Genomic DNA, 26,731 nt, shown 5'->3' on the forward strand with positions numbered 1-26,731 from the left:
TACAATGACAGGAACACAGACTGGTTTATGAAAGAATTTTCTTTTCTCCCCATGACCTGTCATCCACACCCAGGAAAGAGGTACACTGCCCTCAGCAGCTGTCCAAGTCTCAATGCACAACCTGGAAGACAGAGGAGAGCAGGGACAGGTCAGACCCCACTCCAAACCGGGAGAAGCCAGGATAGATGCTGAAGAACCACTGTGATGATGCTTTCTTGATCAGGAGAGGCCACTTGGAGGCCCAGCTGCGATCAGGAAGACATGAGAAGGCAGAAGTAGATGGTGGCCCATACAATGGACCATGTGGCTTTACCAATTATGTTATAGGTACCACTGATTTCATCCTTCCCTAACTGGGGTCAAGTGCAAGCAAAGCAACAAAACAGCTGTCCATTCTTCCAGATTGGCAAATTAAAAAAGTTACCCAGGTGCTGCTTTAGGCAAAAGCCTCACATTATCAGGGCTCAAATGGATGCTCAGGGTCAAATGAGGAGGTGGTAAATTGAGAGTCTGGGGGCATGGGCTTGGGAACCAGGTAGAGCTATTGGTACCAAGTTGCTGTATGATGTTAGGGAATTACTTCTCCCCTTTAGGTCTTGGGCCGCTTTCTGTAAAATGAGGAAATAACACATTCCTGGGGAATGAAATGTGACAACAGAGTACAGAGCACATGCTCAAAAAATTATAGCTCCTTTTATGACTACTAAAAGGGAACAGGTCAAGAGATGACAAGAGCCCTGCCCAAGGTCACACTGCAAATGAGTGGCTTATGATTTCGTGGACACTGCAGGCAGCAGGTGGTTCCAGTAACCCAGAGGCAGCCTGATTCTGGAGAAAGGAACTGCTTGCTTCTGTCTCCCAGGACAGAATCTCAGTCAGTGCATCTGTGAAGAGTAAGGAGAGCAGTTAAAGCTAGAGAGAGATGGAAAAAAGGAAAAACTGAGGTCTCCCATCTGTGGCTGTGCGGCAGAAGACAGAAGCAGAGAGTACAAGCAGGGGAGCACAAAGCACTCAGGGCAGGGCAAACCACCGGCGGGCCCAAGGGCTTCAAACGAGTGACGGCTCCTATGACTATAATCACTTTGTGCAAACACAAGGTATTTGGCACACCAGACTTTTATTTCACAGCACTGATGATAGCTCACTCCTTTCAAAAAGCAGCAGCCAAGAAAAAGGAAGTAGTCCTCCCTCGGGGGCGTGCAGCTCATCTTGGTAAGCGGGCCCCTGCTCGGGCTAGGTCGTGGGACCCTTTCTGCCAGTCCCTTACCCGGCTGCGCAGGTCTGATATGATGGCTGTAAGATCGATGTTTTTCCTCTCATAGCCCTGCAGCTGGTCTTGACATTCGGCCAGCTTAGCCTCCGTGATCTTGAGGATGTCAGGCAGCTGCTGTAGATCAGCCAGCTGGGACTGGAACTGCCGACGTGCCTGAGCAGGAAGAGAAGTCCACCACTGGTGAGGGCCCGGCTACCACTGGGGCTAGACAGAGTCCTCTGGAGTTAGGGCAGGGCTGCCCAGAATCCCAAGAGGATCCTACAAAATCCATAGGCAAAAGTGTGGCCTGCTCTCCCTGCAGGTATCCAGTTGCTCTCTGGGGTACTCACTTGGGTCTGCCTTGACACTTGAGCTTGTCATTCATTTAATCATCAAATAACAGTGGCAACCATAAACTAAAAGCCAAGACCTTACTGGGCGTGGCGGTGCACACCTGTAATCCCAGCCATTCGGAAGGCTGAGGAAGGATGATTACAAGTTCAAAGCCAGCCTTAGCAAGACCCTAGATAACTTAGTGAGACCCTGTCTCAAAATGAAAAATAAAAAGGGCTGGGGATGTGACTCAGTGATTAAATGCTCCTGGAATCAATCTCCAGTACAAAAAAAAAAAAAAAAGCCAAGACCTATGCACCTTCATAAGGGCTATCTGTGGTAGCTCGTTTTATTCAGACCATAACAAATGAAGTCCATGCTAGTGTCCCCATGTACAAGATAGTAAGGATTCAGGAAACAAGTCACTGGTCCACGGTCACTCAGAAAAAACTGGTAAAGCCAGGATTAGGGCCTAGAGTTTAACTGCCTGGTCTTGGTCCATCTTGGTACTTAACAAGGAGACTGAGGACTAGAGAGGGGCAGTGAGCTGCCCAGGGTTATAAAACTAGAGACTGAGCCTAACTTGACCTATCTCTAAGGTAACCATTAAGACGACCTCTATGTTCTAGTTAGCCAACCATTTCTAGAATAAGGTGCTTTAGGAAGGGGATGGGAGGCACTGTTTTCAGTTGGCACAAAATAAAGAAAACAAACAGAATCAAATGAGCAGACTGAAGACCTAGCATATTGTGGATCCTCTTTGATGATCCATGCAGGAAGGTAGTTTTTCTGTTGTTGTTGTTGTTTTTTAAAGAAGTGGAATCTGGGGATACAGCTCAATTATAGACATATACTCATCATATATAAGGCCCTGGGTTTGATCCCCACCACCACAATAAAGAACTGCAAGAGAAAAAGAAGAAAACCACAAGGGAAAAAAAAGGATAAAAAGCATGAGAGAGAAGAAAAGAGGACAAGAGAAAGGAGAGAGCATATCTGTGATGAGCAGGCCAGCTCACCCATGGGAAATCAGTTACTTTTTGTCATCCAAATCAGGCAGGGTCAAGGCACACAAAGGGGACAGATTCACAGTTGTCAAATTAGACATTAGAACTGGGTAAGGAAGAAAGCAAGGAAGGGGAGCAGTACCGCCTCAATCTCTTTGTTCATCTCATCTTTAAGGATCTTGTTTTCTTTGTCACAGCGTTCTAGCTGGGCAGCCACTTCATCAGCCTCCAATCTGGTTTTCATCACCTAGGGATCAACAACACAATGGGCTATCCTGGACAGAAGCAAATTTTGCTGAGAACCATTCTCTATCCCCACCCCTTTCTGAAAAATGAGGGTGGTGAGTTCCCTGCCCAAAGGCAGGGCGGTGGGCACCACTTGGAGGACCAGGGTTTACCTGACTCTTATAGTTGTCGATCATCCCCTCATAGTTCTTCACCGATGCCTTCAGCTGTTGGACCTCCATATGGGCCTGGTTGAGCTTGTCCTCCATCGGGGCGAAGCTCGCCTAGAAGGGGTGACTCATGAGCAAACAATAGGAAGATTCTGGATCAGGTGGCACTGAACTCTACCCCCAGGAGCCAGCAAAGGAAAGGCCCCTACTAGCCCACACAGCAGCTTTCCCTGAGAGGCTCCAAGTAAGATTCCTAATGTGGCTAAGTCAAGTGAAAAAAGATACAAGTAAATGATTTTTTAAAAATTTTAAACTCCTGGGGATTGAATGCAGGGGCTTAGGGCCTCACTAAGTTGGGCCTCATTGCTGAGACTGGTCTTAAACCTGCAATCCTTCTGCGATTACAGGTGTGTGCCACCATGCCCAGCTAATAAATGACATTCCTTATTTCAAAAGCAATACAGAATTGTTAAAGAAAATGGAGGGCTGGTGGTGTGACTCAATGATACAGTGCTTGTCTTGCCCAGTATGTGTGAGGCCCAGGGTTCTATCCCAAGTACCAAAAAAAAGACATAAAACCAAGACACAAATTATACTGCAAAATACCTACAATATATCTATGTATCTATATTTCTGTGCTTGTTTTATATTTTTTAGCAAGAATGGGATACTTTACTTACTGCTTTGCAACATACTTTTAAAATTAACAGTACACTGTGACTTTCTTCTCAAGTCAATAAATGTCCTCCTCTAACCCAAAAGATCTTTTTTTTAGAAAGTAATTTATTTTTAACATAGCAACTTTATTTTTTTATTTAAAAAATTTTTTTTGTCGTTGTAGATGGACAGAATGCCTTTACTTTATTCGCTTATTTTTAATATGGTGCTTAGGACTGAACCCACTGCCTCACACATGGTAGGCAAGCACACGACCACTGAGCTACAGTCCCCAAACCCCCAAAAGATCACCTTTGATGAAACACTATAAATCACAGTATCAAAATACAGTAAAATAAGAAGCAGTCATTTAAAAAAAAAAAAAAAAAAAAAAAGTCAAAGAGCAAGCACTGTGGTGCTACTCAAGAGGCTGAGGTGGTAGGATCTCAAGTTCATAGCCAGCCTGGAAAACATAGTAAGACTCCCATCTCCAAAAATAAATAAAGTTTAAAAAAATGGATCTAAAAAGATGTCTGCGAAATAAGGTTATATAAGAAAAGCAAGGAGCTCAGTGGTAGAGCAGTTCCCTAACATGCACAAGGTTTTAGATTCAATCTTTAGCACTACAAAAAAAAAAAAAAGGCAAGCAAGCAAGGTTCAGAGTAATGAACTGATGACTGATGATGGATATTCACTTGAATATAAGTTACTATCAGGGAAAAAAAAAACTAGAAAAATACACATTTACTGTTAACAGTGTGTTTCACTTTCAATATCTTATTTCTATAGTGGCTTTGTTTTGTTTTTGTTTTTGTTTTTACAGTGCTGGAGATCAAAGTCAGGGCCTTGAGCATGTTAGGCAAGTGTTCTACCACTGAGCTACATCTCCAGCAGTTTTAATATGAATTAAAAAAAAGCATGTATTAGCACACAAGGGTACTGATACCTGACTTTTTTTTTTTTTTTTAAGATGCTGGGGAGCTGGGGATTGAACCCAGGGGTGCTCTACCATTAAGCTAGGTCCCAAGTCCCCTTTATAAATTTTATGTTGAGACAGGGTTTCAGTCTTGCTAAGTTACCCAGGCTGGGCTTGAATTTATGATCCACCTGTCTCAGTTTCCCAAGTCACTGGGATTATGGGCATGTGCCACCATATCTGGTTCACTTCATGAAAATTCTAAGATGTGTATTCTTTTCCATATTTACTTAAAATCAATCTTAACAAGAAAAACAAAATCAGTAAAAACAAGCATACAAAAAACAAAACAAAAAAACAAACCCTTAGGTAGTAATGCACAGATCAATAAAAACCAAGATCAAAGTTGTCTCTGTAGAGTCCATCTCTGCTCAGGTGCCTCTGGCCTGGCTGCCAGGAGGGTGTATCTCCAGAACTGGGGCACAAAGTCAGATTCATATTCAAGTCCTACTCCCAAACTTCCTAGGGCAAAATGCTTGCAAGAAACTTGACTTTCTCCAAACCTCAGTTTCTGGTTTTTGAAGTGCGGCAGGTAGAACCCAGGGCCTCACACATGCTAGGCAAGTGCTCTACCACTGACCTCCACCCCCAACCCAATTTGTTTGGTCTTGTTCCAAGTGAAGATCATCATTATATTACTGGGAGGCTGAAGTGAGAATGAATGCATGTGAAGGGGCCCAGCAGTCCCCCAAGAGAACTAAGGTTGACCTCAAAGTTGGTTAGTTCTATCTCACGGGTGCTGGCTAAAGCATTTCACATGCATCACCACATTCCCATGAGGACCTCACTGCCCACAGTTCAGGCAACTCCAGCAATAAGCAATGCAATGTCTCACCCAGGCCCTACAGCTAGTGACAGGTGGAGTGCAGATGTAGGCCCAAGGCCCACACCTGGAGAACAGGCCCTTTAGCTGTACTGCTGCCTCAAGGCTCTCTGAAGACCCCTGGCTCATCTCTGTACCCACTCAGGCCTGTCCCACTGTTGGCCTTGGGGTTCTCCACTCTGCTTGGTTGGAAGTTCCCAACAGACCTTCAGCCTCTCGTTCTCCAACTTGAAGGCGGAATACTCGGCAGTCTGCCGATGCAGTCTCTCCACCAGGCTGTCCCGATCTTCCCGCATCTTCTCCTCCAAGGTTTGTTGCTGGTTTACAAGATCTGTCACCCGGCTGAAAGGTTGCAAAGTGACAGCAGACAGAATAAATTCCACAGGTTCTGAGGAGGCCCGGTCTTTGTGAGGAACGGCAGCAAGTGTTCCTACCCAGACCAAGTCTCGTCCCTTGGCATGTTGCTACCTGGTTAAATCCTCTAAGATTTGTCTTCCATGACGCCCTATTCAAAGAAGCAATCTACAGTTCAATCATAAGTAATGACATAAGTGAGTGGGAGTGACTTAAGTGACTTTGGAATGTCAAGTGCGGTGGCGCTATAAAGCCTATAAACCCAGAGGCTCAGAAGGCTGAGGCAGGAGGATCACAAGTTCAAAGCCAGCCTCAGCAAAAGCAAGGTGCTAAGCAACTCAGTGAGACCCTATAGTTAAATAAAATACAAAATAGGGCTGGGGTTGTAGCTCAGTGGTCCAGTACCCCTGAGTTCAATCCCTGGTACAACCCACACCACCAAAAAAAAAAAAAAAAAAAAAAAGGTGTGCAGGGGCCAGGGCTAGGGGTGTAGCTTGGGGCAGAGCACTCGCCTAGGATGTTTGAATCCTTGGGTCCAAAGCTCAGAAGTGTTAAAAAAAAAAAAAAAGGAGAGAAACAGAAAGAATATGTCCATTCTAATCTTTCCATGAAGCCAAGACACTCCCTAAAGCCAAGAACCAGGGACACAGTCCCTCCCAGCTCCCCAAGTACCTGCCTGCTCTCTCAGCCCATAGGGTCTTGGTGTTATGAAAGCTTCCTCTGGAATTGTTCCCTGACCTCCCAAGCTGGTGGCCAGAGATTATTGGCCAGGCATTTCTCACCAGCGGGGCACATGGCACACTGGACTTTGTTCTCCAAAGCTGTGGGCAAGGCCTCAACTGACTTGTTCTTGGGCATGAACACCCAGTTGGCAATGAGTATATATGGGAAGAGGTCTAAAGTGCCAACAAAGAAACCACCAGAGGAGGTAGCAGACCCCTGTCCTGGTTCCTTTTCCCTCATTCTCAGTAGGTCTGGGACCAGACTAGACACATTGGAGCCCCAGGCCTCACAGATGCTTGCTAGCCTCTTGACAGACCCACCATAAACCTTAACCCTGCATGTGCTCTCAGTATGTTTTTTTCTGTTTGTTTTCAGTATGGTTTTGTTTGCTTTTTGTTTTGATGCTGGGGATCAAACCCAAGGCCTTGTGCACACTCGGCCAAGTGCTGCAGCCCTGAGCTTCATCCCTAGTTGTGATCTCAGTACTGTTCACTGAAAGTCTATATTCAGCATAAACTGGTGGAGCACTAGCTGGGTTCAAGCAAACATCTCATTTTACCTGGCAAACTCCTTCTCACACATAAGAAATGCCCCCATCTCAGGACCTCTCTTCCTCAACTCCTCTCATTTGTACAACTATCCTTCTACGTTAATGATTTCTTTTCTCCCACTCGATAGAGAACTCTGAGGACAGCACTAGGACTAAGGCCAGCACATGGCAGGTGATCAGCATGTGTTTGCTGAGCTAAGCTCAACAAAACTCCCTATGACCCGTCCTCAGCCCAGAGATTCTGTCTTTTGCAGCCCATCTCCACTGGAGCACAGACAAGGAGTACATTTGTCTTCTTACTGTCATAGCCCACAGCTGACACCGAGAATGGCTGAGTGCTCACTGTTGACAGTTCACCACACGCAAGAAAGGTTAAGTTCAGTCACCAACAACCTGAGGCCATTTTTGTCCCTACTCCCATGCCATAGCATAGATCTGTTGACCAGTGGGCACTGACAGACAGCTGCTTATCACTAGTCAGATAACAAAGGGGATACAGGGACCACCGGCTGCCCCATTCCCCAAAAACAGGAACAAGGACATCAGTGTGCCCATGTCCCATACTGCAGGTATGCACCAGACCCAGGCTTCTGGGACCAGAGAAGCAAGCCCACCCCGTTAGTGTTTGCAAGTGGGGTGGGAGCCCAGGGCTGGGCCAGAGCCTGCATCAGCTCCAACCACTGCCTGCTCAGGGCTGCTCACATCTCAGTCCAATCAACCCCCGACCCAGAGAGATCATGGCATTCCTATGAGCCTTGACTTCAGGGTGCCTGGGACTCCTTCCTCCTGTACCCTGAAGTCCCTCAATCAGTCTCCTCTCCTAACACAAAGACGTACTCGTTCAGGACAATAATTTCCAGCTCAAGGTCGCCCTTGTCTTTCACAACCTGGTTGTAGCGGCTCCTCCATGATTCCAGAGTGGATAAAGCTTCAGCAACATAAAGATCCTGGGAACACAGGATAGTGAACATGTCAGCCTGGGGTCAACACCAGGCTGCAGGGAGGTGGAGCTGGGCTCTCCCCTGACCCCTCTCCCCCTGACAACCTGAACCTCTTCTATTCCCTCTGTATAAAGCACCAAGAATGATGGCAGTAGGCTATGCTGTTCCCAGACCCCCAGCACCACATGCATCCTGTTGCAAATCCTGAGCCATCATTCCGACCTACAGTGTTGACAAGTCTGAATTGTTCCACAGACCTTCCATCACCTCTGTCCACAGGCCCACCTCTTTCTTTTCCCCTTTGAGTCCCCTCAACTCCCCAGTCATCCACCTTTCCAGCTCATTCCTTTTCTACGACCATCATCCCTCCATTTATCACCCATCTGCTTCCATCTATCTGCCCCCCATCCAGCCCTCCTGGGGAAGCAAGAGGCCAGCCCCAGCCTGCTACCTTGTCGGCAAGTTGCACATGCAGCTGCTCAGCGTACTCCTCGCTCTTCTCAGCTCGCTCCTTCTGGGCTCGGATGGCCTTCTTCAAGGTCTCTTTGTCTCGATCTCCCTTTTGCTTCAGTTCCTTCAGCTGCTCCATAATGGCCTCCACTTCCGCCTTGTGCTGGTTCCCACTGCGCTCTAAATTCTGGGAGAGGGCAGCAAGGAGGAAGGAGGGAAGAAAGAGGTGAGAGAGGCAAGGCAGAATAGGAGAGTAGGGAAAAGGGCACAAGCAGAAAGAGGAAATGAGGGAACCACGATGGATCATCAACTGTATGAGGACTTCGGGCTCTCCTCATGTGGACCAAAGACATGGTCCCCAGATCCCTATGGCACCTTCTGAAAGACAAACCAGCAGGTCATGATGATAAGGCAATCCTTTGGAAGCCTTCTCTGAACTCCCAGCCACATCGAGATATGCCTCTCAGTCACTCAACAGAACTATCGCCTCAGATGATCTTTGAGAGCAGTTGAGACTACTATCCTCCTTTAGGTAGGTAGTGTGGTGAACTGAGGACCTAGGGGACTAAGTGACAGGTCCAGAGACATGGCACCCCAAATTGTCACCTTCGAAAAGAGCATTCAAGACCTTCCAAAGCTCTTTATCCTCAACTCTTGCCATTATCTAGACTCTCTCTGAAGCATGTGTGCTTTGGCAGCAGCTGCCCCCTAAACCTCTGGAGCATACTTCTGGGGTGGGAACTCCTGAGCCAGGCCCCAGCCTCCTCCTTTGCCACTTGGGGGCAGCTGGTAGGTACCTTGATCTGCATGCATAGGCGACTATTCTCAGCCTCTTTGCACCGAAGCTGCGCCTGCAGATGTCCACGCATAGACTCCATGGACTTTGAAAGCTCAGATGCTGTCTTTGCTTGAGCCTTTGGAGAAACAAAGTGATGAAGTCAGGATCTATCCAGCTACAGCACCCATTTTGCTACACTGGCTCATAAGAGGTGCAACTGCTGGAGACTGTACCTTCTCACATTGTATTTCCTGGAGGAGCTCTTCCACCTCCTTGTCCTTGTCTTGTAGCATTAACAGCAGGCGCTGGGAGAAAATATACACTGTGACACACCTGGGATGGTCAGTGGCCCAGCCCAGGAAGGATAGAGCTTTGTGAGTGTTTGGACACCATATTAGACTGGCTGGCCCAACTGACAAGAGACCCTAGTGGAAAGCACCTGACATGTGTTAATTGTGGTGGGTTTTTTTTGTTTTGTTTTGTTTTTTTGCATTGTAGGGGGTTTGAACCCAGGGTCTTGCACATGCTAGGCAAGTGCTCTATCACTGAGCTACATCCCATCTCTTTTTATTTGTGGGGGAGAGGGGAGTGTTAATGGGGATTGAACTTGGGGACACTCTACCCAACTACATTTCCAGCCCTTTTTATTTTTTATTTGGAGATAAGGTCTCAGCCTACCAAATCTCTAGGATTACAAGTGTCCATCATCATACTCATTTTTTCATTTGTTTCTTTGAGACAGGGACTTGCTATATTGCTCAGATTGGCCTCATATTTGCTATCTCCTGCCTCAGCCTCCCAAATAGCTGGATTACAGACATGTACCGCTATGCCACCTAAGGCATCTAGCTTTTTTTTTTTTTTTTTTGGCAGTTCTGGGGATTGAACTCAGGGCTTCACACATGCTAGGCAAGTGCTCTACCACAAAAATGGAAATGCAGGTCTAACAGAACCTAGTGATTTATAAATCCATCATCCTTACTACCACCCCTCATGTTGGTGCCGGCTTTGTAGGTTAAGTTATCAAGTCATCAACTAGACAAGTCTAGCAGAGCAGGCAGGACAGGGGATGTCAACCCATTTTACAGGTCACGAAGCTGCCACTCAGAGAAATGCCAGATCAGGAACGCTGTCCTGCTTCCTGTGGTCCAGCAGCTCCACGCTTTGGGACCCAGCCCTCTGGCCACCTGAACACGTTAACGCCGGCAGGGGGCGCTGTGGTTACCGCTTTCTCGGAGTCCGCCTCTGCCAGCCTTTTCAGTAGTGCTCCTTGTTGCTCCATTAGTCGCTCGGAATCCTTCAGGGAGGCAAGGGGAAAGTCAAATCATTAAACGACAAACCCAGATCCTACATCCTATCGATTCTTTTCCTCCAAAAACATATCTAAATTTAGAAGTAAAAAATGATGAATACATTCTAAAATGGCAAAGGCCAATAAAGTTCAAATTCCCCTGCTTCCCCCTCTACACCTTAACCCTCTGTAAGTAGTTCAATGAGGGCCCTTCCTGTCCTTTTTCTGTGCATTTAAATTTAGCCACAGCTAGAGAAATATTATCTTTCTTTAGCAGGTGGGGAGGCCCTAGTATGTAATTTCACAAAACCAGTATGTGTTTGTGTTGCAACTTGATTTTTTTCTCTCCAGTACTGGGGATTGAACCCGGGTGCTCTACCCCTAAACTACATCTCTACCCCTTTTTTATTTTGAGACAGGGTCTTGCTAAATTGTCCAGGTTCGCCTCGAAATTGCCATCCTTCTGCCCCAGCCTCCTGTGTTGCTGGGATTAAAGATGTCTGCCACCATACCCGGCTGCAGTGTGATTTTTTTTTTTTTTTTTTTTTTGGTGCGAGGGGAGGGTTTGCTTGTTTTGTTTTTGGTACTAGGGATTGAACCCAGGGGCATTAAACAACTGAGTCACATCCCTAACCCAATTTTATTTTTTATTTTGAGAGAGGGTCTCGCTAAATTGCTGAGGGCCTTGCTAAGTTTCTGAGGCTGGCTTTGAACTTGCTATCCTCCTGTCTCAGCCTCTCAAGCAGCTGGGATTACAGGACTCTGACACTGTGCCAGGTCTCAATGTGATTTTTTTGTACCGGGGATTGAACCCAGGGGTACTTAACCACTGAACTACATTCCCAGTCCTTTTTGTATTTTATTTATTTATTTATTTTATTTATTATTTTTTAATTTTTTTTGCGGTGCTGGGTATCGAACCCAGGGCCTTGTGCACGCAAGGTAAGCACTCTACCGACTTGTATTTTACTTAGAGACATGGTTTCACTAAATTTCTTAGGGTCTCCCCTACGTTGCTGAGGCTGGCTTTGAAATCACGATCCTCCTGCCTCAGCCTCCAGTGATTTTTTTAAAGACAGCTTTATTGAGATATAAATTTGCTGCTGGCACAGTGTCACACCTCTATAATTACAGTGATTTGGGGGGCTGAGGCAGGAGGATCACATTCAAGGCTAGCCTCAGCAACTTAGTGAGATCCTAAACAATTTAGTGAGACCCTGCCTCAAATTTACAAAACAAAAAGGTCTGGGGGTGGGGGCTGGGGATATAGCTTAGTTTGGTAGAGTGCTTGCCTTATAAGCATAAGGCCCTGGGTTTAATCCCCAGCACTGCCAAAAAAAAAAGCACCCTGGGTTCAATTCCCAGTACCCCAAATTAATTAATTAATTAGTTAATTAATATGGAGGTCATTCTATTCATCCATTTAAAATATTCAACCTGGTGACTACAGTTAATAATACTGTATTGTATGCTTGAAATTTACTAAGAGAACTAAAGTGTTCTCACCACACAAAGTGATTATGTAAGATGATCATTAATTAGCTTGATTGTGGTAATCATTTCACAGAGTACATCTACATCAAATCATCTCATTGAATACCTGAAACATATATAAATATTACTTTTCTTTTTTTGGTATTGGAAATTGAACCCAGAGGCCACACCCTAAGCCCTTTTAAGTTTTTATTTGAACCCTAAGCCACACCCACAGCCCTTTTAAGTTTTTATTTAGAGAAGGGTCTCACTAAGTGCTTAGGGTTTGCTAAGATGCTGAGGTTGGCTTTGAACTCATGGTTCTCCTTCATCAGGCTCCCAAGTTGTTGGGATTATAGGCAAGTACCATCATACCCAGTTTTACTTATATTTTAATTATACCTCAACAGGATGTGGGGAAAAAGGTACACTCATACATTGCTGGTAGGACTGCAAACTGGAGCAACCACTATGGAAAGCAGTATGGATGCAGTTATCCCACTCCTCAGTATATAAAGGTCTTAAAATCAGCATACTATCGTGACACGGGCACATCAATGTTTATAGCAGGTCAATTCACAATAGCTAAACTATGGAACCAAAGTAGGTGCTCTGCAACTGATGAACAGATAAAGAAAATGTGGTATATATACACAATGGAATATTAGCCATAAAGAAGAATAAAATTATGGCATTTGCTGGTAAATGGATGGAAATGCAGACTATCATGCTAAGCAAAATAAGACAATCCCCCAAAACAAAGGACAAATGTTCTCTCTGATATATGAATGCCAACACACAATAAGTGGGGAGGGAAGAATAGAAGTTCATTGAATTAGACAAAGGGGAATGAAGGGAAGGGAGAGGGGATAGGAATAAGAAAGACAGTAGAATGAATTGGGCATAACTTTCCTATGTTCATACTTGAATACATGATCAGTGTAATTCCACATCATGGACAACCACAAGAAGGGGAAGTGATACTCCATGTATGCATAATATGTCAAAATACACTCATCTGGGGCTGGGATTGTAGTTCAGTCGTAGAGCACTTGCCTAGTAAGTGTTAGGCACTGGATTTGATTCACAGCACCGCATATAAATAAATAAATAAATAAAGGTCAATCAACAACTAAAAAAAAATTTTTTTTTTTTTTTTTTTTTTTTTTTGCGGTGCTGGGGATCGAACCCAGAGCCTTGTGTTTGCAAGGCAAGCACTCTACCAGCTGAGCTATCTCCCCAGCCCCAAAAAAATTTAAAATAAAAAACATTCTACTGTCATGTATATCTAAAAAGAACTAATAAAAAGGGCAAGGGCTCCCCAAGGGGCTTGGAGAGCATATCTCAAAAAAAAAAAAAAAAAAAAAAAAAAAAAAACCTCCACAAAGCCAGAAAATGCAAATTATTTATAAAGTATGCAATTCAATAACTTTTGGTATATTACATTACTAACTTTTTAAAATGTTGGCAAAGTATATTTAACATAAAACTTTCCATTTTAATCAGAACCATTTTTAATTACACGATTCACTGACATTTAATACATTCAAAATATTGTACTAACATCACCCTCATCTAGTTCTGTTTTTATCACCCTACAAAAAAACCTTGTACCATTGAGCTCCAGCCCCCCAGGCAACCATTATAACCTGCTTTCTGTCTTTCATCTGTCCTTGAATTTTTTTCTCTGTCTCTGTTGTTGCTTCTTTTTCTGTGTGTGTGTAGGGTTGTGGGGGTGGGTACCAGGAATTGAACCCAGTGCCTCCTGTGCACTTAGCAAGTGCTCTACCACTGGGGCTACATCCTCAGCTCCCTACCTATTTTTTGAGATGAGGTTTCACAGCATTGCTCAAGCCAGCCACAAACTAGCAATCCTCCTGCTTCAGCTTCCTGAAATATTGGGATTACAGGCAGGTGCCACTATGCCTGGCCCATTCCCAGCCTTTTTGTCTTATTTGAAGATAGGATCTCACTAAGATGCCAAGACTGCCTTCAGACCTGTAATACTCCTGCTTCAGTCTCCTGAGTTGCTGGGATTATAGGTATGCGCCATTCCACCTGGCTGCGTTTTTAACTTCTGTTTACAGTATGGGCAATACGGCTGCTCCTAGGTTTAGCCATACTGTGGAAATGGACATCACTAGGCATATACAAAGTGCTTCTCCAAGGTTGGCAGAGTCAGAAGTTCTGGGATTTGTGGCTGAAATGCGCCTCAAAATGCCTGCACCAACTTACTGGCAGGCTGTAAGCATACTGGCTTCCCCACATGCACCAGCCTCAGAATGTAACCAAGGTATTTGTCAACACCAAACCTGTTTTAATTTGCTTTTCTCTAATTACCAGCAAGTCTCAGCATCTTCTCATATGCCTATTAGCCATTGGACTTCCTCTGCCCTCAATCACTCACTCTCACCCTTGCCCATCTTTTCTCTGGATGGATCTTTGTGCGTGTCTCTATTCTTCTCTGGCACCTAAACCAAGTGTCCCTTGAAGGGGGCTTGCCTCTTTTCTGCCTCAGTCCCACAGATCCCCTTCACAATCCAAGAGAAAAGGGCTCCCTGGTTTCCAATTTCCTGAAGATCTAGAAGGCAGAGGATAGCACTGAGTTTCTCCAGCAAAAAGAAGAGACAGAGGGCTGAGGTTGTGGCTCAGTGGTAGAGCACTTACCTCAGCACCACATATAAATAAATAAAATAAAAGGTTCATCAACAACTAAAAAAATACCAAAGAAGAGGAGGAGACAGAGAACACAGACAAAAGCCTTGGCCAGGAACCCAGAGCCTGAAGCTGCTCGTCCTTCCTTCCAGCAATTCAGTGGGACACTAGAACAGTCACCAACTCTCCTGCAACCTTGTGTGCACAAGCTCACCAAAACACCCTACTTTAAGAGCCACTCATTATCACCACCTCAGAGGAGGAGACTGAGAGTGAAAGAAGTGAAGGAAAGCTAGCCAAGGTCACATAGCTGGAAATGGCAGAGCTGAACCCCAAAGTTGACTTGGACTCCAGAGCAACTCTCTGACACACTGAGCACTCCCTAGTAAACCCAAGATGGGGTGGAGCTTTGGAAGTGGGGAGTCTGTAGTACAGAAAGCCAGATAGGCACCAAGAACATGAGCCTGGACAGAACAGGGAGCACCTTTTCCTGGGGGGAAATTTAAATTAATTGACATTTCTTCAATTAGAGACAGACTCCAGGGAAACAGAGGTTAAGAAGACAGAAAAGGAGGAAGAGGTTTTCTAAAGGGACCAGTCCCAGACAAATGCAGCAGCACCTATCATGTGCCAGACACCTATTATGTACCAGCAAGGATGCACATCCCTGTCCAAACCAGAAAAAAAAAAAAAAAAAAAAAAAAGAAGGGATAAGAGCTGGGGATGTAGCTCAGTTGGTAGAGTGCTTACCTCTCAAGCACAAGGCCCTGGGTTCAATCCCCAGCACCGCAAAAAAAACAGAAGGGATAAATAAACTGTGGTACAGTTGTAAAATTGAATAAAGCATTGAAAACTCATAACATTAGGACTTAGGATACAAATGGTGATCTCATAAAATTATTGTTGAATGAACAAAACAAACCCACAAGAATGCATATGCAATATCATTTGCATTGTTTTAAATAACATGTTGCCTGGGGGATACATATATGAGTAAAAACCATCAAATTCAAGATCAAATTCCCTCTGAAGGAAGGAGATAAGATTTTCACAAAAGAAGACAAAAAAGCAATCTGATCATGTGGACAAAGTTTCATTTTGAAAACAGGGCAGTATACCACTTTATATTACTTATTTTATATATTAATTTTGAAAAAGAAAAAGAAAAAAGAAAGTCTGATTATATTAAAAAGGAAGGAAGAAAGAAAACAAGCTAAAAAAGTGTCAAATCATTAGCAATGGCATTTTGAGAACCTTGGCATCCTTCCCTTTGAGGCAAACAGGAGACAACTACTTAGACAACTAGCAGTCTTTTCAGAATGTTTGCTGGGTATCGGGTTAGATCAGTGGAAGAGCTTTGCCCATTTTATAGGCTATTCCCATTTATGCTTGTCTAGCATGCCCAAGGCCCTGGGTTTAATCCCCAGCATGCAAAAAAAGAGAAAGAATATATGCTAAAATATTCACAACAGCCAAGATCCAGAATCAATCGAAATGTCGACCAATGGTTCAATGGATAATGTAAGTGTGTAAACGATGGAATACTAATTAGCCTTGGAAAAATAAAGGAAACCCTGTCATTTGTGACAACATGGATAAACCCAGAGGACAGTAAATGAAATAAGCCAGACACAGAAAGACAAATACCACATGACCTCACTTATAGATGGAATCTCAGAAAGTCAAATTCACAGAAGCAGAGAGAAGAAAGGTGGTGGCAACAGGCTGGAATCGGGGCTGGGAGAGATGTTGTGCAAAAGATACAAAATTCAGTAAAGTGGAATAAGTTCAAGAGCTCTATTACACAACATAGTAACTATAGTTAGAAATAATGGGTTGTGTGCTAGAAAATTGCTAAGACTAAGGGCTGGGGAGATAGCTCAACTGGTAGAGTGTGCTTGCCTCCCAAGCACAAGGCCCTGAGTTTGATCCCCAGTACCGCAAAAAAAAAAAAAAAAGAAAGAAAATTGCTAAGACTAGATGTAAGTGCTCTCACCACAAATAAATGCTTATGTGAGGTAACATGTTCATTAGCTTGATTTAGCCATTTCACAATGTATCCCTATTTCAAAATGTCACATTGTACACTATAAATATATATAATTTTTATTCATCAATTTATAAAATGATAGAACACCTGCTTAGCATGCTCAAGACCCTGGGTTAGATTCCTAGAACCCAACCCCATGAGAAAAAAGTTTCAGAGGACATCTTTTTTTTTTTTTTTTTTTGGTGGTGCTGGGGATCAAACCCAGGGCCCTGTGCTTGTGAGGCAAGCATTCTACCAACTGAGCTATATTCCCCAGCCCATCAGAGAGCATCTTTTAAGAAAACAGTGATACCACCCAATTTGTGGCCACCAGTCATTATTTATACTACTATCTACAAAAAAATGCAGGTCTGGCATCTCTCCTCTGCCCCATGACCCCTGGAATGAGCCAACTCAGCATCAACCTGAATTTCACAAACCTTCCTATGCTCCTGACCTGGCTTCAACAACAGCCACAGTGGCACTGAGAACTTCAAACAATTTCATTAGCTCTCTCCCAGGTCCTGTCAGCTCAGTCAATGATAATATCTTTCTTTTTTGGAATTGGGGATTGAACTCAAGCCCTGGCACATGCTAGCCCAAGCCCTCTATCACTGAGCAACATCCCCTGACCTTTTAAAATTTTGAGATAGGATATCACTAAGTTGCCCAGGCTGGTCTCCAATTTGTGATCCTCATGCCTCAGCTTCCCAAGGATTTGGGATTACAGGTGTGTGCCACTGTGCCATGTTTCCTCTTTTTTATTTTGCCATGCTGGGCTCCCCAGCAAGGCAAAATAAAAAAGACCTTAAGCATGAACCTAGGACCTTAAGCATGGAAGGCAAGTACTCTACGACTGAGCTACACCCCAGCCCTGTATATCTTTTTTTTGTTTTTCCTTTGGTATTGGGAATTGAATCAAGAAGCATTTTACTACTCAGTCATATTTCCAGCCCTCTTTATTTTACTTTATTTTTTATTTTGAGACAGGGTCTCACTAAGTTACTTAGGGTTTCAGGAAGATGCTGAGGCTGGCCTTAAACTTGCAATCCTCCTGCCTCAGCTTCCTGAGTTGCTGGGACTTATGGACATGTGCCACCAGACCTGGCCAGTAGAATTTTCTCTTTATAGTTATATCTTCTCAGAGAGGTCAGGTGGGTGGTGCTAAAGGTGCAGCAGAGGCCAGGAGCTCACCTCTTTGCAGTGCTGTTCCCTCAGCAGGTCTCGGAGGGTGCGGTTGGTCTCCTCGAACGTGCTCAGCTTCTGCAGGAGCAGTTCCTTCTGCCTCGTTAGGGTGTTGATGTCCGTGCAGGTCATTTGTTTCTCCTGGAAAAAAGCACGTCTTACACAGTGCAGGAGGAAAAGGGAAGTGGCAGGAGTCTTGAGAGGCTCAAGAGGTACCGGCAACAAGAAACCCAGGCAAGAGACTCCAGGCCAAAGGGGATCCAGGGCAGGCTTACTGGATGAGGCAGGCCTGCAGAGGCAAGAGGTGTAGCAGACCTCAGTGTAAGCAAGTGTGGTGAGGGCGGGCTTCCCAGAGGAGACAAGGGAGGATGACGACACCTGGTGGCTGATACTTGCAGGAATCAACAGCATGCCTTGATTTACTGTGATCCCAGGTAGCCCATGATGAGATCTCCTCAGAGGCCCTGGCCACCAGAGGTCATCTTCCAGGGTCAAGGCCCAGGAAGTGAGAGTGGGGGGTGGGGGTTGGGGAGTTAAGTGTACCCTCCCCCATCCTGGAGATGTCATAAAGTCAGTCTGATGACTGCGTAAAGCCCCAACCCCAGTCTGGCCCCCACCCACTGGGCCCAGACCCAGGGCTGAGGTCCTTTTGCCGGCCACCTACTGTCTTCAGTTTCCCGATGGTATCCTTCAGGGCCATGACTTGCTTGGCGGCGGCAGCTCCATCCATTTCAGCCTCGACCAGCTTGGACATGAGGCACTCCTTCTCCTGCTGGAGGTGTTTCTTCTGAAGCCTGGGGCCAGAAAGGCAGGGTTTCGTGAGCCCTTGCAGGACCTGCCTGCTCGGAGCTCTGAGACCCGCCTCACAATGCCCTGTGAGGTTCCCCTCCTGCCAAGGAACAATGGGGGATGGGGCAGAGGTGGCCCTTCTGGCCCCAGTGGCCTTCTAGAAGGATGAGGGCTACAAGTCATATCTCCCTGGGCATCAGACACAGTCTCCAACACCAGGGGACATTATGCTACCTGTGTAGCATAATGTCTGTTTCAGACAGCCACCATAATTGACGCTGCCATGGCCTCTTAACCATCATCTTTAGATCTGTGTTTTTTCTTTTTTTTTTTTTTTTTTTTTTTTTTTTTTTTTTTTTTTTTTTTCAGTACTAGGGATTGGATCCAAGGGTGCTCTACCACTGAGCCACATCCCCAGCCCTTTGTAGTTTATTTTGAGATAGGATCTCACCAAGTTGTTAAGATTAGCCTGGAACTTTTGATCCTGCTGCCTCAGACTCCCAAGTTGCTGGGATGACAGGTGTGGCCAGTATGCCTGGCAGGATCTGCTTTGAGCCCTCCCATCCACCCTACACACCAGAACAGAACCTGGTCACACCATTCCCCTGCTTTTAAAACCTTTCCACGGCTCCCAATTGTTTCAAAGTACTCCCAAGTGCCTTAAAGTGGTCACTAAGAATGGGCCCCTGCCATCCCACTGGCACCCCTTGGCCTCTGCCTACCAGTTCTCGCCTGCTTTCCATCTCATGGCCTCTTCCGTGAGATATTTCCATCATCTACCTTTCTTCCTCCATACCCACCTCATTTAACCCCTAGTAGGATTCCCTTTCCATGTCATTTTTTTGAGGAGTTCCCTGAATACAGAGCCTCTCTGTTGGGCCCTCCTTTTCCTCACAGTATGAATCACAAGTGGTCAGTTCTGTGACTGTTGAACAGGCTCTGACACAGCACCCAAGCCCACCACCTCCCCTGAGTTCCTCTCACTCTCAGGGCTTGGGACACCTAGCAGGAAGGAGTCACCCCCTTGGGATGGGGCAGAGTGGGTGTCACCTTACATGGTGAAGTCCTTCTCCTCCTTGATGCGCTCAATGTTGTGTCTAAGCACTGTGTTCTCATGCTCCGTCTCCGCCAGTTCATGGGCCACCTCTTCTAATTCTTCTTTCCGTTCCTCCAGGAACCTTTTGGCCATCTGGCGCTCACCCTTCTGCATCTTGACCTGTACATGGGCAGGGGCCACTAAGGAGAGGGTCTCCCTCAATATCACATTGCCAGGTCCAATGCCATGGACCAAAATGCCCCTCTAATTGAGAGCACATGGATGCCATGTGGGGGTTCTCATAGGCCTTAGGGAGCAGTCTCAGTGAGTCACCACAAACTCCCAGGAGGTGCTATTCCTCTCGTCTTATGGATAAGGAAACAGTGCAGACAGCCTGAGTGATCTGTTGGTTGTGGGTGGAGCTAGGTTGCAACAGTGGTTCAGTTGACATACTGCAGAGGACAGATGCAACAAAAAGGTCCCTGCATAATAGGCTATCGGGGCAGGAAGCCTGTTGCCAAGTGGCCAGCCCTAGGTTCTCCAGGAAGGTCACTGGACCATGAGCACAAAGTGGAAGACTTAGAGACACAGGGCAAGTTAGCAGCCAGGACCTGGCTTTTAATATCAGCCCCACCAACTTCCTGGCTGGGGACCTTGGATATTCAGGGTTCTATTTCCAGTTACATTCTATATCCCTCCCTGAGGGACAGCTCTGCAAACTTCCTTTGTCTCCCTGGGGCTTTTCTTTTTTTCAACTTTCATATAAAACAAAGCCAAGCCTTCAGTGTTTCAGTCACTTCATCTTTATAGTGGGGACACTAATACTACTGGCTTCAGTGACTACTGTGAAGAGAAAATCAGGCTGTCTACGTAAACCATTAGGCAAGCTAAGTGTTCCATGAAGCTCCTCCCCAGGTGGGGGCCTTGTGACATCCAGGACAGTGGTGCTGAGGGCAAGAGACCTAGTAAGAGGCAGCCTGAGTAGACAAGTCCACTGGGAACCAGCCTAGGCTGCCTCCACAATCCTAGGGGCACTAGTTGTCCCAGTCCCTCAGCTCCCTTTACCTCTGACTTGAGACAACCAACCGCGTTCATTAGACTGTCAATCTTCTTATCATAGTGGTTCATTTTACAGTGACCCGAGTCGTCATCTTCCGTAGAGAGATCACTTAAGCGCATCACTGAGACCAGCTTTTCTGAAGATGGTGGTGTGATCTCCAGGCAATGAGGTGGAGTCTAGTGTCAAGAAGAGAGACACGTGAGCTCCCAGTCCAAACCTCAGCAGCAGATCCAGCTAGCAGTTTGTTCACTGGAGATTTGCCAACTGCTGAAGCAGGAAGATCTAAAACAGCTCAAAGTCAACACCCAGGGTCCTGCCTTGGAAGACCACCACTCCAAACTCTCTCCATGGAACATTAGCTACCCATTTCTAAAAGTTCTTTTCAAAGAATTTCTAACATCAAAAGAAACAGCTTAAGTTAGAATGTTAAGTTTAAAACAAAGAAATTCAGGTTGGCACATGCTGTAATCCCAGCTACTCAGGAGGCTAGGTCAGGAAGACTGCTTTAAGACTGGGCAACATAGACCCAGTCTTAAAAAACAAAAAGGAAGAAAGAAAAGAAAAAAGAAATAGATATGGTGTAACATCTGAAAAATACTTTAAAAAATATAATATAGCCAGGCATGGTATCACATACCTGCAACCCCAGCTACTAAGAAGGTTAAGGATCACAAGTTTGAAGTCAGTTTGGGCAAGATCTTGTCACAAAATAAAATTGAAAAAAGAATTGGGAATGTAGTTTAGTGGTAGAGCACTTGCCTAGCAATTGTGAGGCCCTGAATTTACTGAAAAAAAAAAAATCAGTATAAAAAGTATTTTAAAAAAATACATGTACAACTCAGGAAAGCCAGTGCAAGCCTGTATGATACTTGCTTTTTAAGACTCTAGAAAGAAAGATGTAATCTGGGGGTCAGGTTTTCCATGGGTTTTTAACATTGAAGTTTACTCTCTCAGTCTATAAATTTATCGGATACATTGTGTAATTATCACTTCTCATTATTTGTATAATTACACTGAGATGGTAAAACTTATGTACCAACCTCCAGGAGGAAATGATGATCATCAGGAATAAAAAGAAGGGCTCGATAAGAGGTAATTGTGACACGAGCAATCCTATTCAGTACAATTAATAAAGATCATGTGCTCTTTGTCCCTGTGCTTCTATTTCTGGGGATTTATTAATACTAAATGAAAACTGAGCTGGGCGTGGTGGTGCACAACTGTAATCCCAGCAGTTTGGGAGGCTGAGGCGGGAAGATTATGAGTTCAAGGTCAGCCTCAGCAACTTAGGCCCTAAGCAACTCAAAGAGATCCTGTCTCTAAATAAAATATTAAAAAGGGCTGGGGATGTGGCTCAGTGGTTAAGTGCCCCTGGGTTCAATCCCTGGTACCAAAAAAAAAAAAAAAAAAGCATACTAAGATTGAGCCAGGAGCAGTGGCATATGTCTGTAATCCTAGCTACTGGGGAACCTGAAGCAAGAGGATCTTAAGTTCAAGGCCAGCCTCAGCAATTTTGTAAGACCTCAGCAACTTACCAAGTCTCTGTCTCAAAATAAAAATAAAAAGGACTGGGGATGTAGCTCAGTGGCAAAATGCCCCCGGGTTCAACCCCCAGTACCCTCCTCAAAAAAAGAATACTAAGACTGAAATGGGCATGGTGGTGCTCACATGCAAGCCTGGCTGCTCAGGAGACTATGGCAGGAGGATTGCAAATTTTAGGCCAACTTGGGCAACTTAGCAAGACCCTATATTAAAATACAAAAAGCTTAAGGATGTATCTCAGAAGTAGAGCACTTGCCTAGCATGTAAGAGGCCAAGTTCAATCCCCAATACTGAAGGGAAAAAAAAGAAAAAGAAATAATGAGACTGTGCCTGGAATCCCAGCTAGTCAGGAGGCTGAGGAAGGAGGATAATATGAGGTTGGGAGTTCAACAACAGCCTGGAAAACACAGCTACACCCCCTCTCAGAACAACAACAACAACAAAATACTAAAGAGTTTCTTCACTGTTTTCAAACAACCTGTTCAAATGTTATCTTTTTCCTTTATGAGAAGATACCAGCAAATATCCCATCATAATCACAGATTAGATAAAATGTAAAGTTTGCCAAGTTTTCCTTTGATATGATAGTCCAATCACATTATCATGTACATATAAATAGAAGTGTTTCTTTCCTAGTATTAAAAAAAAAAGAGAGAAGATACCAAGACCATGAGTTGGTATTTAAATTCAAAGCAAGGATATAGCTAAATGTATGAGAAAAAACTATTGATTGAATACACAATGGTACAAATGTACATATAATGGAATGCTGCCTTTCAAAATAATGTGCAGTTGTTTGCTTTGCCAACAAAATAAAATTACAACAATATAGTAAAGATCAGCATGGCCACTGTGCAAGAATGACACGCAACTTTGTGACGTGTTTCATATTTTTAAAAATTCAAATAAAATAAAAATAACTTGCAATGATGGGTTACAGTGGCACATGCTTGTAGTTCCAGCTCCCTGGGAGACTGAGTAGGAGGAACACTTCAGTCCAAAGGTTTGAGATCAGGGTGGGCAACACAGTGAGACACCATCTCAGGAACAAAATAAAGTGCAGTATGCAAACATGAATGAGGTATGATCCCATTATTTCTTCTTGTTTTGGTACTGGGGATTGAACCCAGGAGCACTTAACCACTGAACCACATCCCTAGCCTTTTTTTGTAATTTATTTGGAGACAGGGTCTTGCTGAGTTGCTTAAAGCCTTGCTAAGTTGTTGAGACTGGCTTTGAACTCGCAATCCTTCTGCCTCAGCCTCCAGAGCTGCATGTACTACTGCACCTTGCTGATCCCATTCTTTCTAAAAGCAAAAAGAATGAGTATTCCAGCTAGGTGGGGTGGCGCACACCTGTAATCTCAGTGACTCCAGAGGATCATAAATTCAGGGCCAGCCTCTTAATGAGGCCCTACGCAACTAAAGGAGACACAGTCTCAAAATAAAAAATAAAGTGGGTTAGGCATATGACCTCATGGTAAAGCACCCTTGGGTTCAATTCCCCAGTACCAAAAACAAAACAAAAACAAAAAAACAAAATAACCAAAAAAAAAAAAAAAAAAATGAGTATCCCCCTAAGAAAAGATCATGTAAAGGGGAAAATTTCAGAACATGTAACTACAACTCTATTTTATTTTATTTTTTAGTTGTAGATGGACACGGTGCCTTTATTTTATCTATTATTTATTTTATGTGGTGTTGACAATCAAACCCAGTGCTAGGCAAATTCTCTACCACTAAGCCACAACCCCAGCCCACTACAAGTCTATTTTAAAAACCAATAGTAATGGGATAGGGATGTAGCTCAAAAGTAGAACACTTGCCTAGCATGTGTTAGGTCCTGGTTTGATTCCCAGCGTCACAAAATAACAACAAAATCATGCATAGGATAAAATGTGATAGTAAATGAACCAGGGCTGTTGCTACTTTGGGGATGACAAAGAGACAGTGATAAGAATAGGCCAACGGGCAGATTCCAGGAAGCAGGGGCTGGCCGCACAGGTACATTCAGTTTCGACCAGTGCATTGAGAGACGCAAGGAGCGATATGCTTAGGTGTGCAAGTTCCCTATAGTTTTCAACAAAAACTTTTTACATAACAGTAACCAATCTGAATAGAATTACAGGTGATTGTATGTTTTTCTATGTCCACAAATTTCCATAAGAAGAATGGATCATTTTCAATAACTGGGAAAAGAAAAATCCTAGATCTCCATTCTCCCAAAGATAATAACAAGGGCTAGGGGTAGAGCTCTGTGGCAGAGCATGTGGTAAGCATGGACAGGTTCCAGGTTGGATACCCAGTATAAAAATAAATTGATTAATTAATTAATTAATTCAAACAAGAATCCCACATGCACACAGAAACTTCTAATCTCCATTTCCAGCTCTACCCCCAAACTTCCACCTCCTGGGATCTTTTTCCTTTTGTTCATAATGGAAAAGGTCAGGCAAGGTCTTCCTAGGAACACATACCGCCACTGGGAAGTAGAAAGGGGCAGATCCAAAAGGGAAAGCAAAAGACAGCCACTGTTTGAGCAGCTGAGCTAGCTTCGACTAATCACCTCTCTGGACCCTCCAGTTCTAGGATTCTTTTTTTTTTTTTTTTTTTTTGCGCGGTACTGGGGTTCGAACCCAGGGCCTTGTGCATGCAAGGCAAGCACTCTACGGACTGAGCTATCTCCCCAGCCCAGTTCTAGGATCTGTGGCCACAGAACTGGAGTTAGCATTGAGCTTTCCAGAGGGGATCATCATTCCTAGCAAACCATGTCAACAGGAAGTCAATTTTCACAGCCAGCAGCATCTCTTTGATGAATACTTTTAAAATTACCTAGTCTTTTCATTTTTTTAAAAGGCATTTTTTGTGAGCGAATAGCTCATCTTATAGAGTGCATGTGTCCCATGTGTACCGACCCGGGTTTGAATCCCCAGCACCTGGGAAAAAAAGGAAAAAAATAAAAATAAAAGGCATTTTTGCTGGGCACGGTAGCACAGGCCTGTGATCCCAGCAACTCAGAGGCTGCAGTAGAAGGATCACAAGTTCAAAGTCAGCCTCAGCAACTCAGTAAGGTCCTAAGTAACTCAGTGAGAACCTGTCTCAAACTGATTTGAGATAAAAATTAAAAGGGCTGGGGATGTGGCTCATTGGTTAAGCATCCCTGGGTTCAATCCCCAGTACTGAATAAGTAAATAAATAAATGGCATTTTTATTTATTTATTTACCTGTTTATTTATTTCAGTGCTGGAGATTGAACCCAGGCCCTCACACACACCAGGCAAGCTCTCCACCACAGTCACATCCCTGACCCCTATAAGGCATTTTTAATTATAAAATACATTATATTTATTGTAAATAAATTTAAATAGGTCACAAAAAATAAAATAGCAGAGCAAACTCCTGGGTCCAATCCCCAATACAAAAAATAAAGTATAACAGAAAAGCCTGCCATAGTCCAGAAGTAATCACTGCTTACTGCTTCTTCCTAGAAATGCTGCCCATAAAAACACATGCATACACATACAGAGACACCCTTTTTCTGTACAAATAGGGCCAAACTCTACACGCTGTATATCTCTCTGTGCTTCATTATCATGTACAAGCATCTCTCAAATATCTTTGTATGGCTGTGTGGTAGGTATTTCACTATATGGATATATCATAATTTAACCAAAATCCCCAACAGACATTTAAGTTGCTTCCAACTTTTCTGTAACCTATAAGTGGTAAAGAGTAAACGATTTCTAAAAACAGACCTCAGTACTTCTCTATGCTTTTTGAGGAAAAATTCTTGGATAGAACTATAGATTGATGGTATCCAACTACATAAATGCCTACAGAACAGTCAAATCAGTTTAACAAGTCCATCAAAAATGTCTGAAAAGATTCTTTATAACTCCATATGCCTGATGATACAGGATATTTATAATCTTTTAAACTTTTTTCTATTCAATAAAAATGATAGCCCATTGTCTGTTTCTTTTAAAATAAATAGTATCTTCAAATTAAATTTCAATAATTATTAGTGATATATGAATAGTACAAAAGGTCAGAGAGCATTTTAATTCCAATCTTTCTCTTTTTTGGTGGTGGGGTGCTGGGAATTGAACCCAGGGCTTCACGCAAGCTAAGTATGAGTCCTACCATGGAGCTAAATCCCAGCCCCAACCAAATTCCAATCTGTCATATACTGGTCAGAACACTTTCCATTTATTCCTGACTACCCTAATTCCTTTTGTCTTTCAGGGATAAACTAGTAAATAAGAGTCAAAACTATGATGTGTGACTATGAATATCAGAATATAACTTTTGTTTTTGATTTCTAATTGTAAAAGTAACAAATTGGTTGGGGATGTAACTGAGATAGAGCGCTTGCCTAGCACGTACAGGGTCCTGGATTCAATTTCCAGTACTGCCAAAGAAAATTTTAAAAG

At 44.0% G+C, this 26,731-nt stretch overlaps 1 protein-coding gene, 1 non-coding gene and 1 pseudogene across 12 annotated transcripts in view; 2 read left to right on the forward strand and 1 right to left on the reverse strand.

Moving 5' to 3' along the window:
* Odf2 (outer dense fiber of sperm tails 2) overlaps window positions 1–26,731 on the reverse strand; it is a 37,951-nt gene that overhangs the window by 4,805 nt on the left and 6,415 nt on the right. For 8 of the 11 annotated variants that reach the window (XM_047524747.1, XM_047524745.1, XM_047524746.1 and 5 more), the window contains 13 exons: window positions 20,763–20,933; window positions 19,717–19,877; window positions 18,537–18,666; window positions 17,882–18,013; window positions 10,465–10,536; window positions 9,473–9,544; window positions 9,259–9,375; window positions 8,463–8,648; window positions 7,908–8,017; window positions 5,650–5,785; window positions 2,991–3,101; window positions 2,735–2,839; window positions 1,268–1,426 (listed from right to left, as the gene is read on the reverse strand). In XM_047524747.1, the coding sequence (XP_047380703.1) occupies window positions 1,268–1,426; window positions 2,735–2,839; window positions 2,991–3,101; window positions 5,650–5,785; window positions 7,908–8,017; window positions 8,463–8,648; window positions 9,259–9,375; window positions 9,473–9,544; window positions 10,465–10,536; window positions 17,882–18,013; window positions 18,537–18,666; window positions 19,717–19,877; window positions 20,763–20,933 (1,662 nt within the window). Of the gene's footprint in view, window positions 1–8; window positions 885–923; window positions 1,427–2,734; window positions 2,840–2,990; window positions 3,102–5,649; window positions 5,786–7,907; window positions 8,018–8,462; window positions 8,649–9,258; window positions 9,376–9,472; window positions 9,545–10,464; window positions 10,537–17,881; window positions 18,014–18,536; window positions 18,667–19,716; window positions 19,878–20,762; window positions 20,934–26,731 lie in introns of those variants that run through there. The other 3 variants (XM_047524752.1, XM_047524744.1, XM_047524753.1) reach the window with 3 other exon arrangements.
* On the forward strand, window positions 15,377–15,450 carry Trnae-cuc (transfer RNA glutamic acid (anticodon CUC)). The gene has a single exon. It is a non-coding gene; the product is annotated as a tRNA-Glu (tRNA).
* LOC124965094 (uncharacterized) lies at window positions 23,094–23,194 on the forward strand (annotated as a pseudogene).

Source organism: Sciurus carolinensis, chromosome 14 (assembly GCF_902686445.1).
Source record: "Sciurus carolinensis chromosome 14, mSciCar1.2, whole genome shotgun sequence".
NCBI lineage: Eukaryota > Metazoa > Chordata > Mammalia > Rodentia > Sciuridae > Sciurus > Sciurus carolinensis.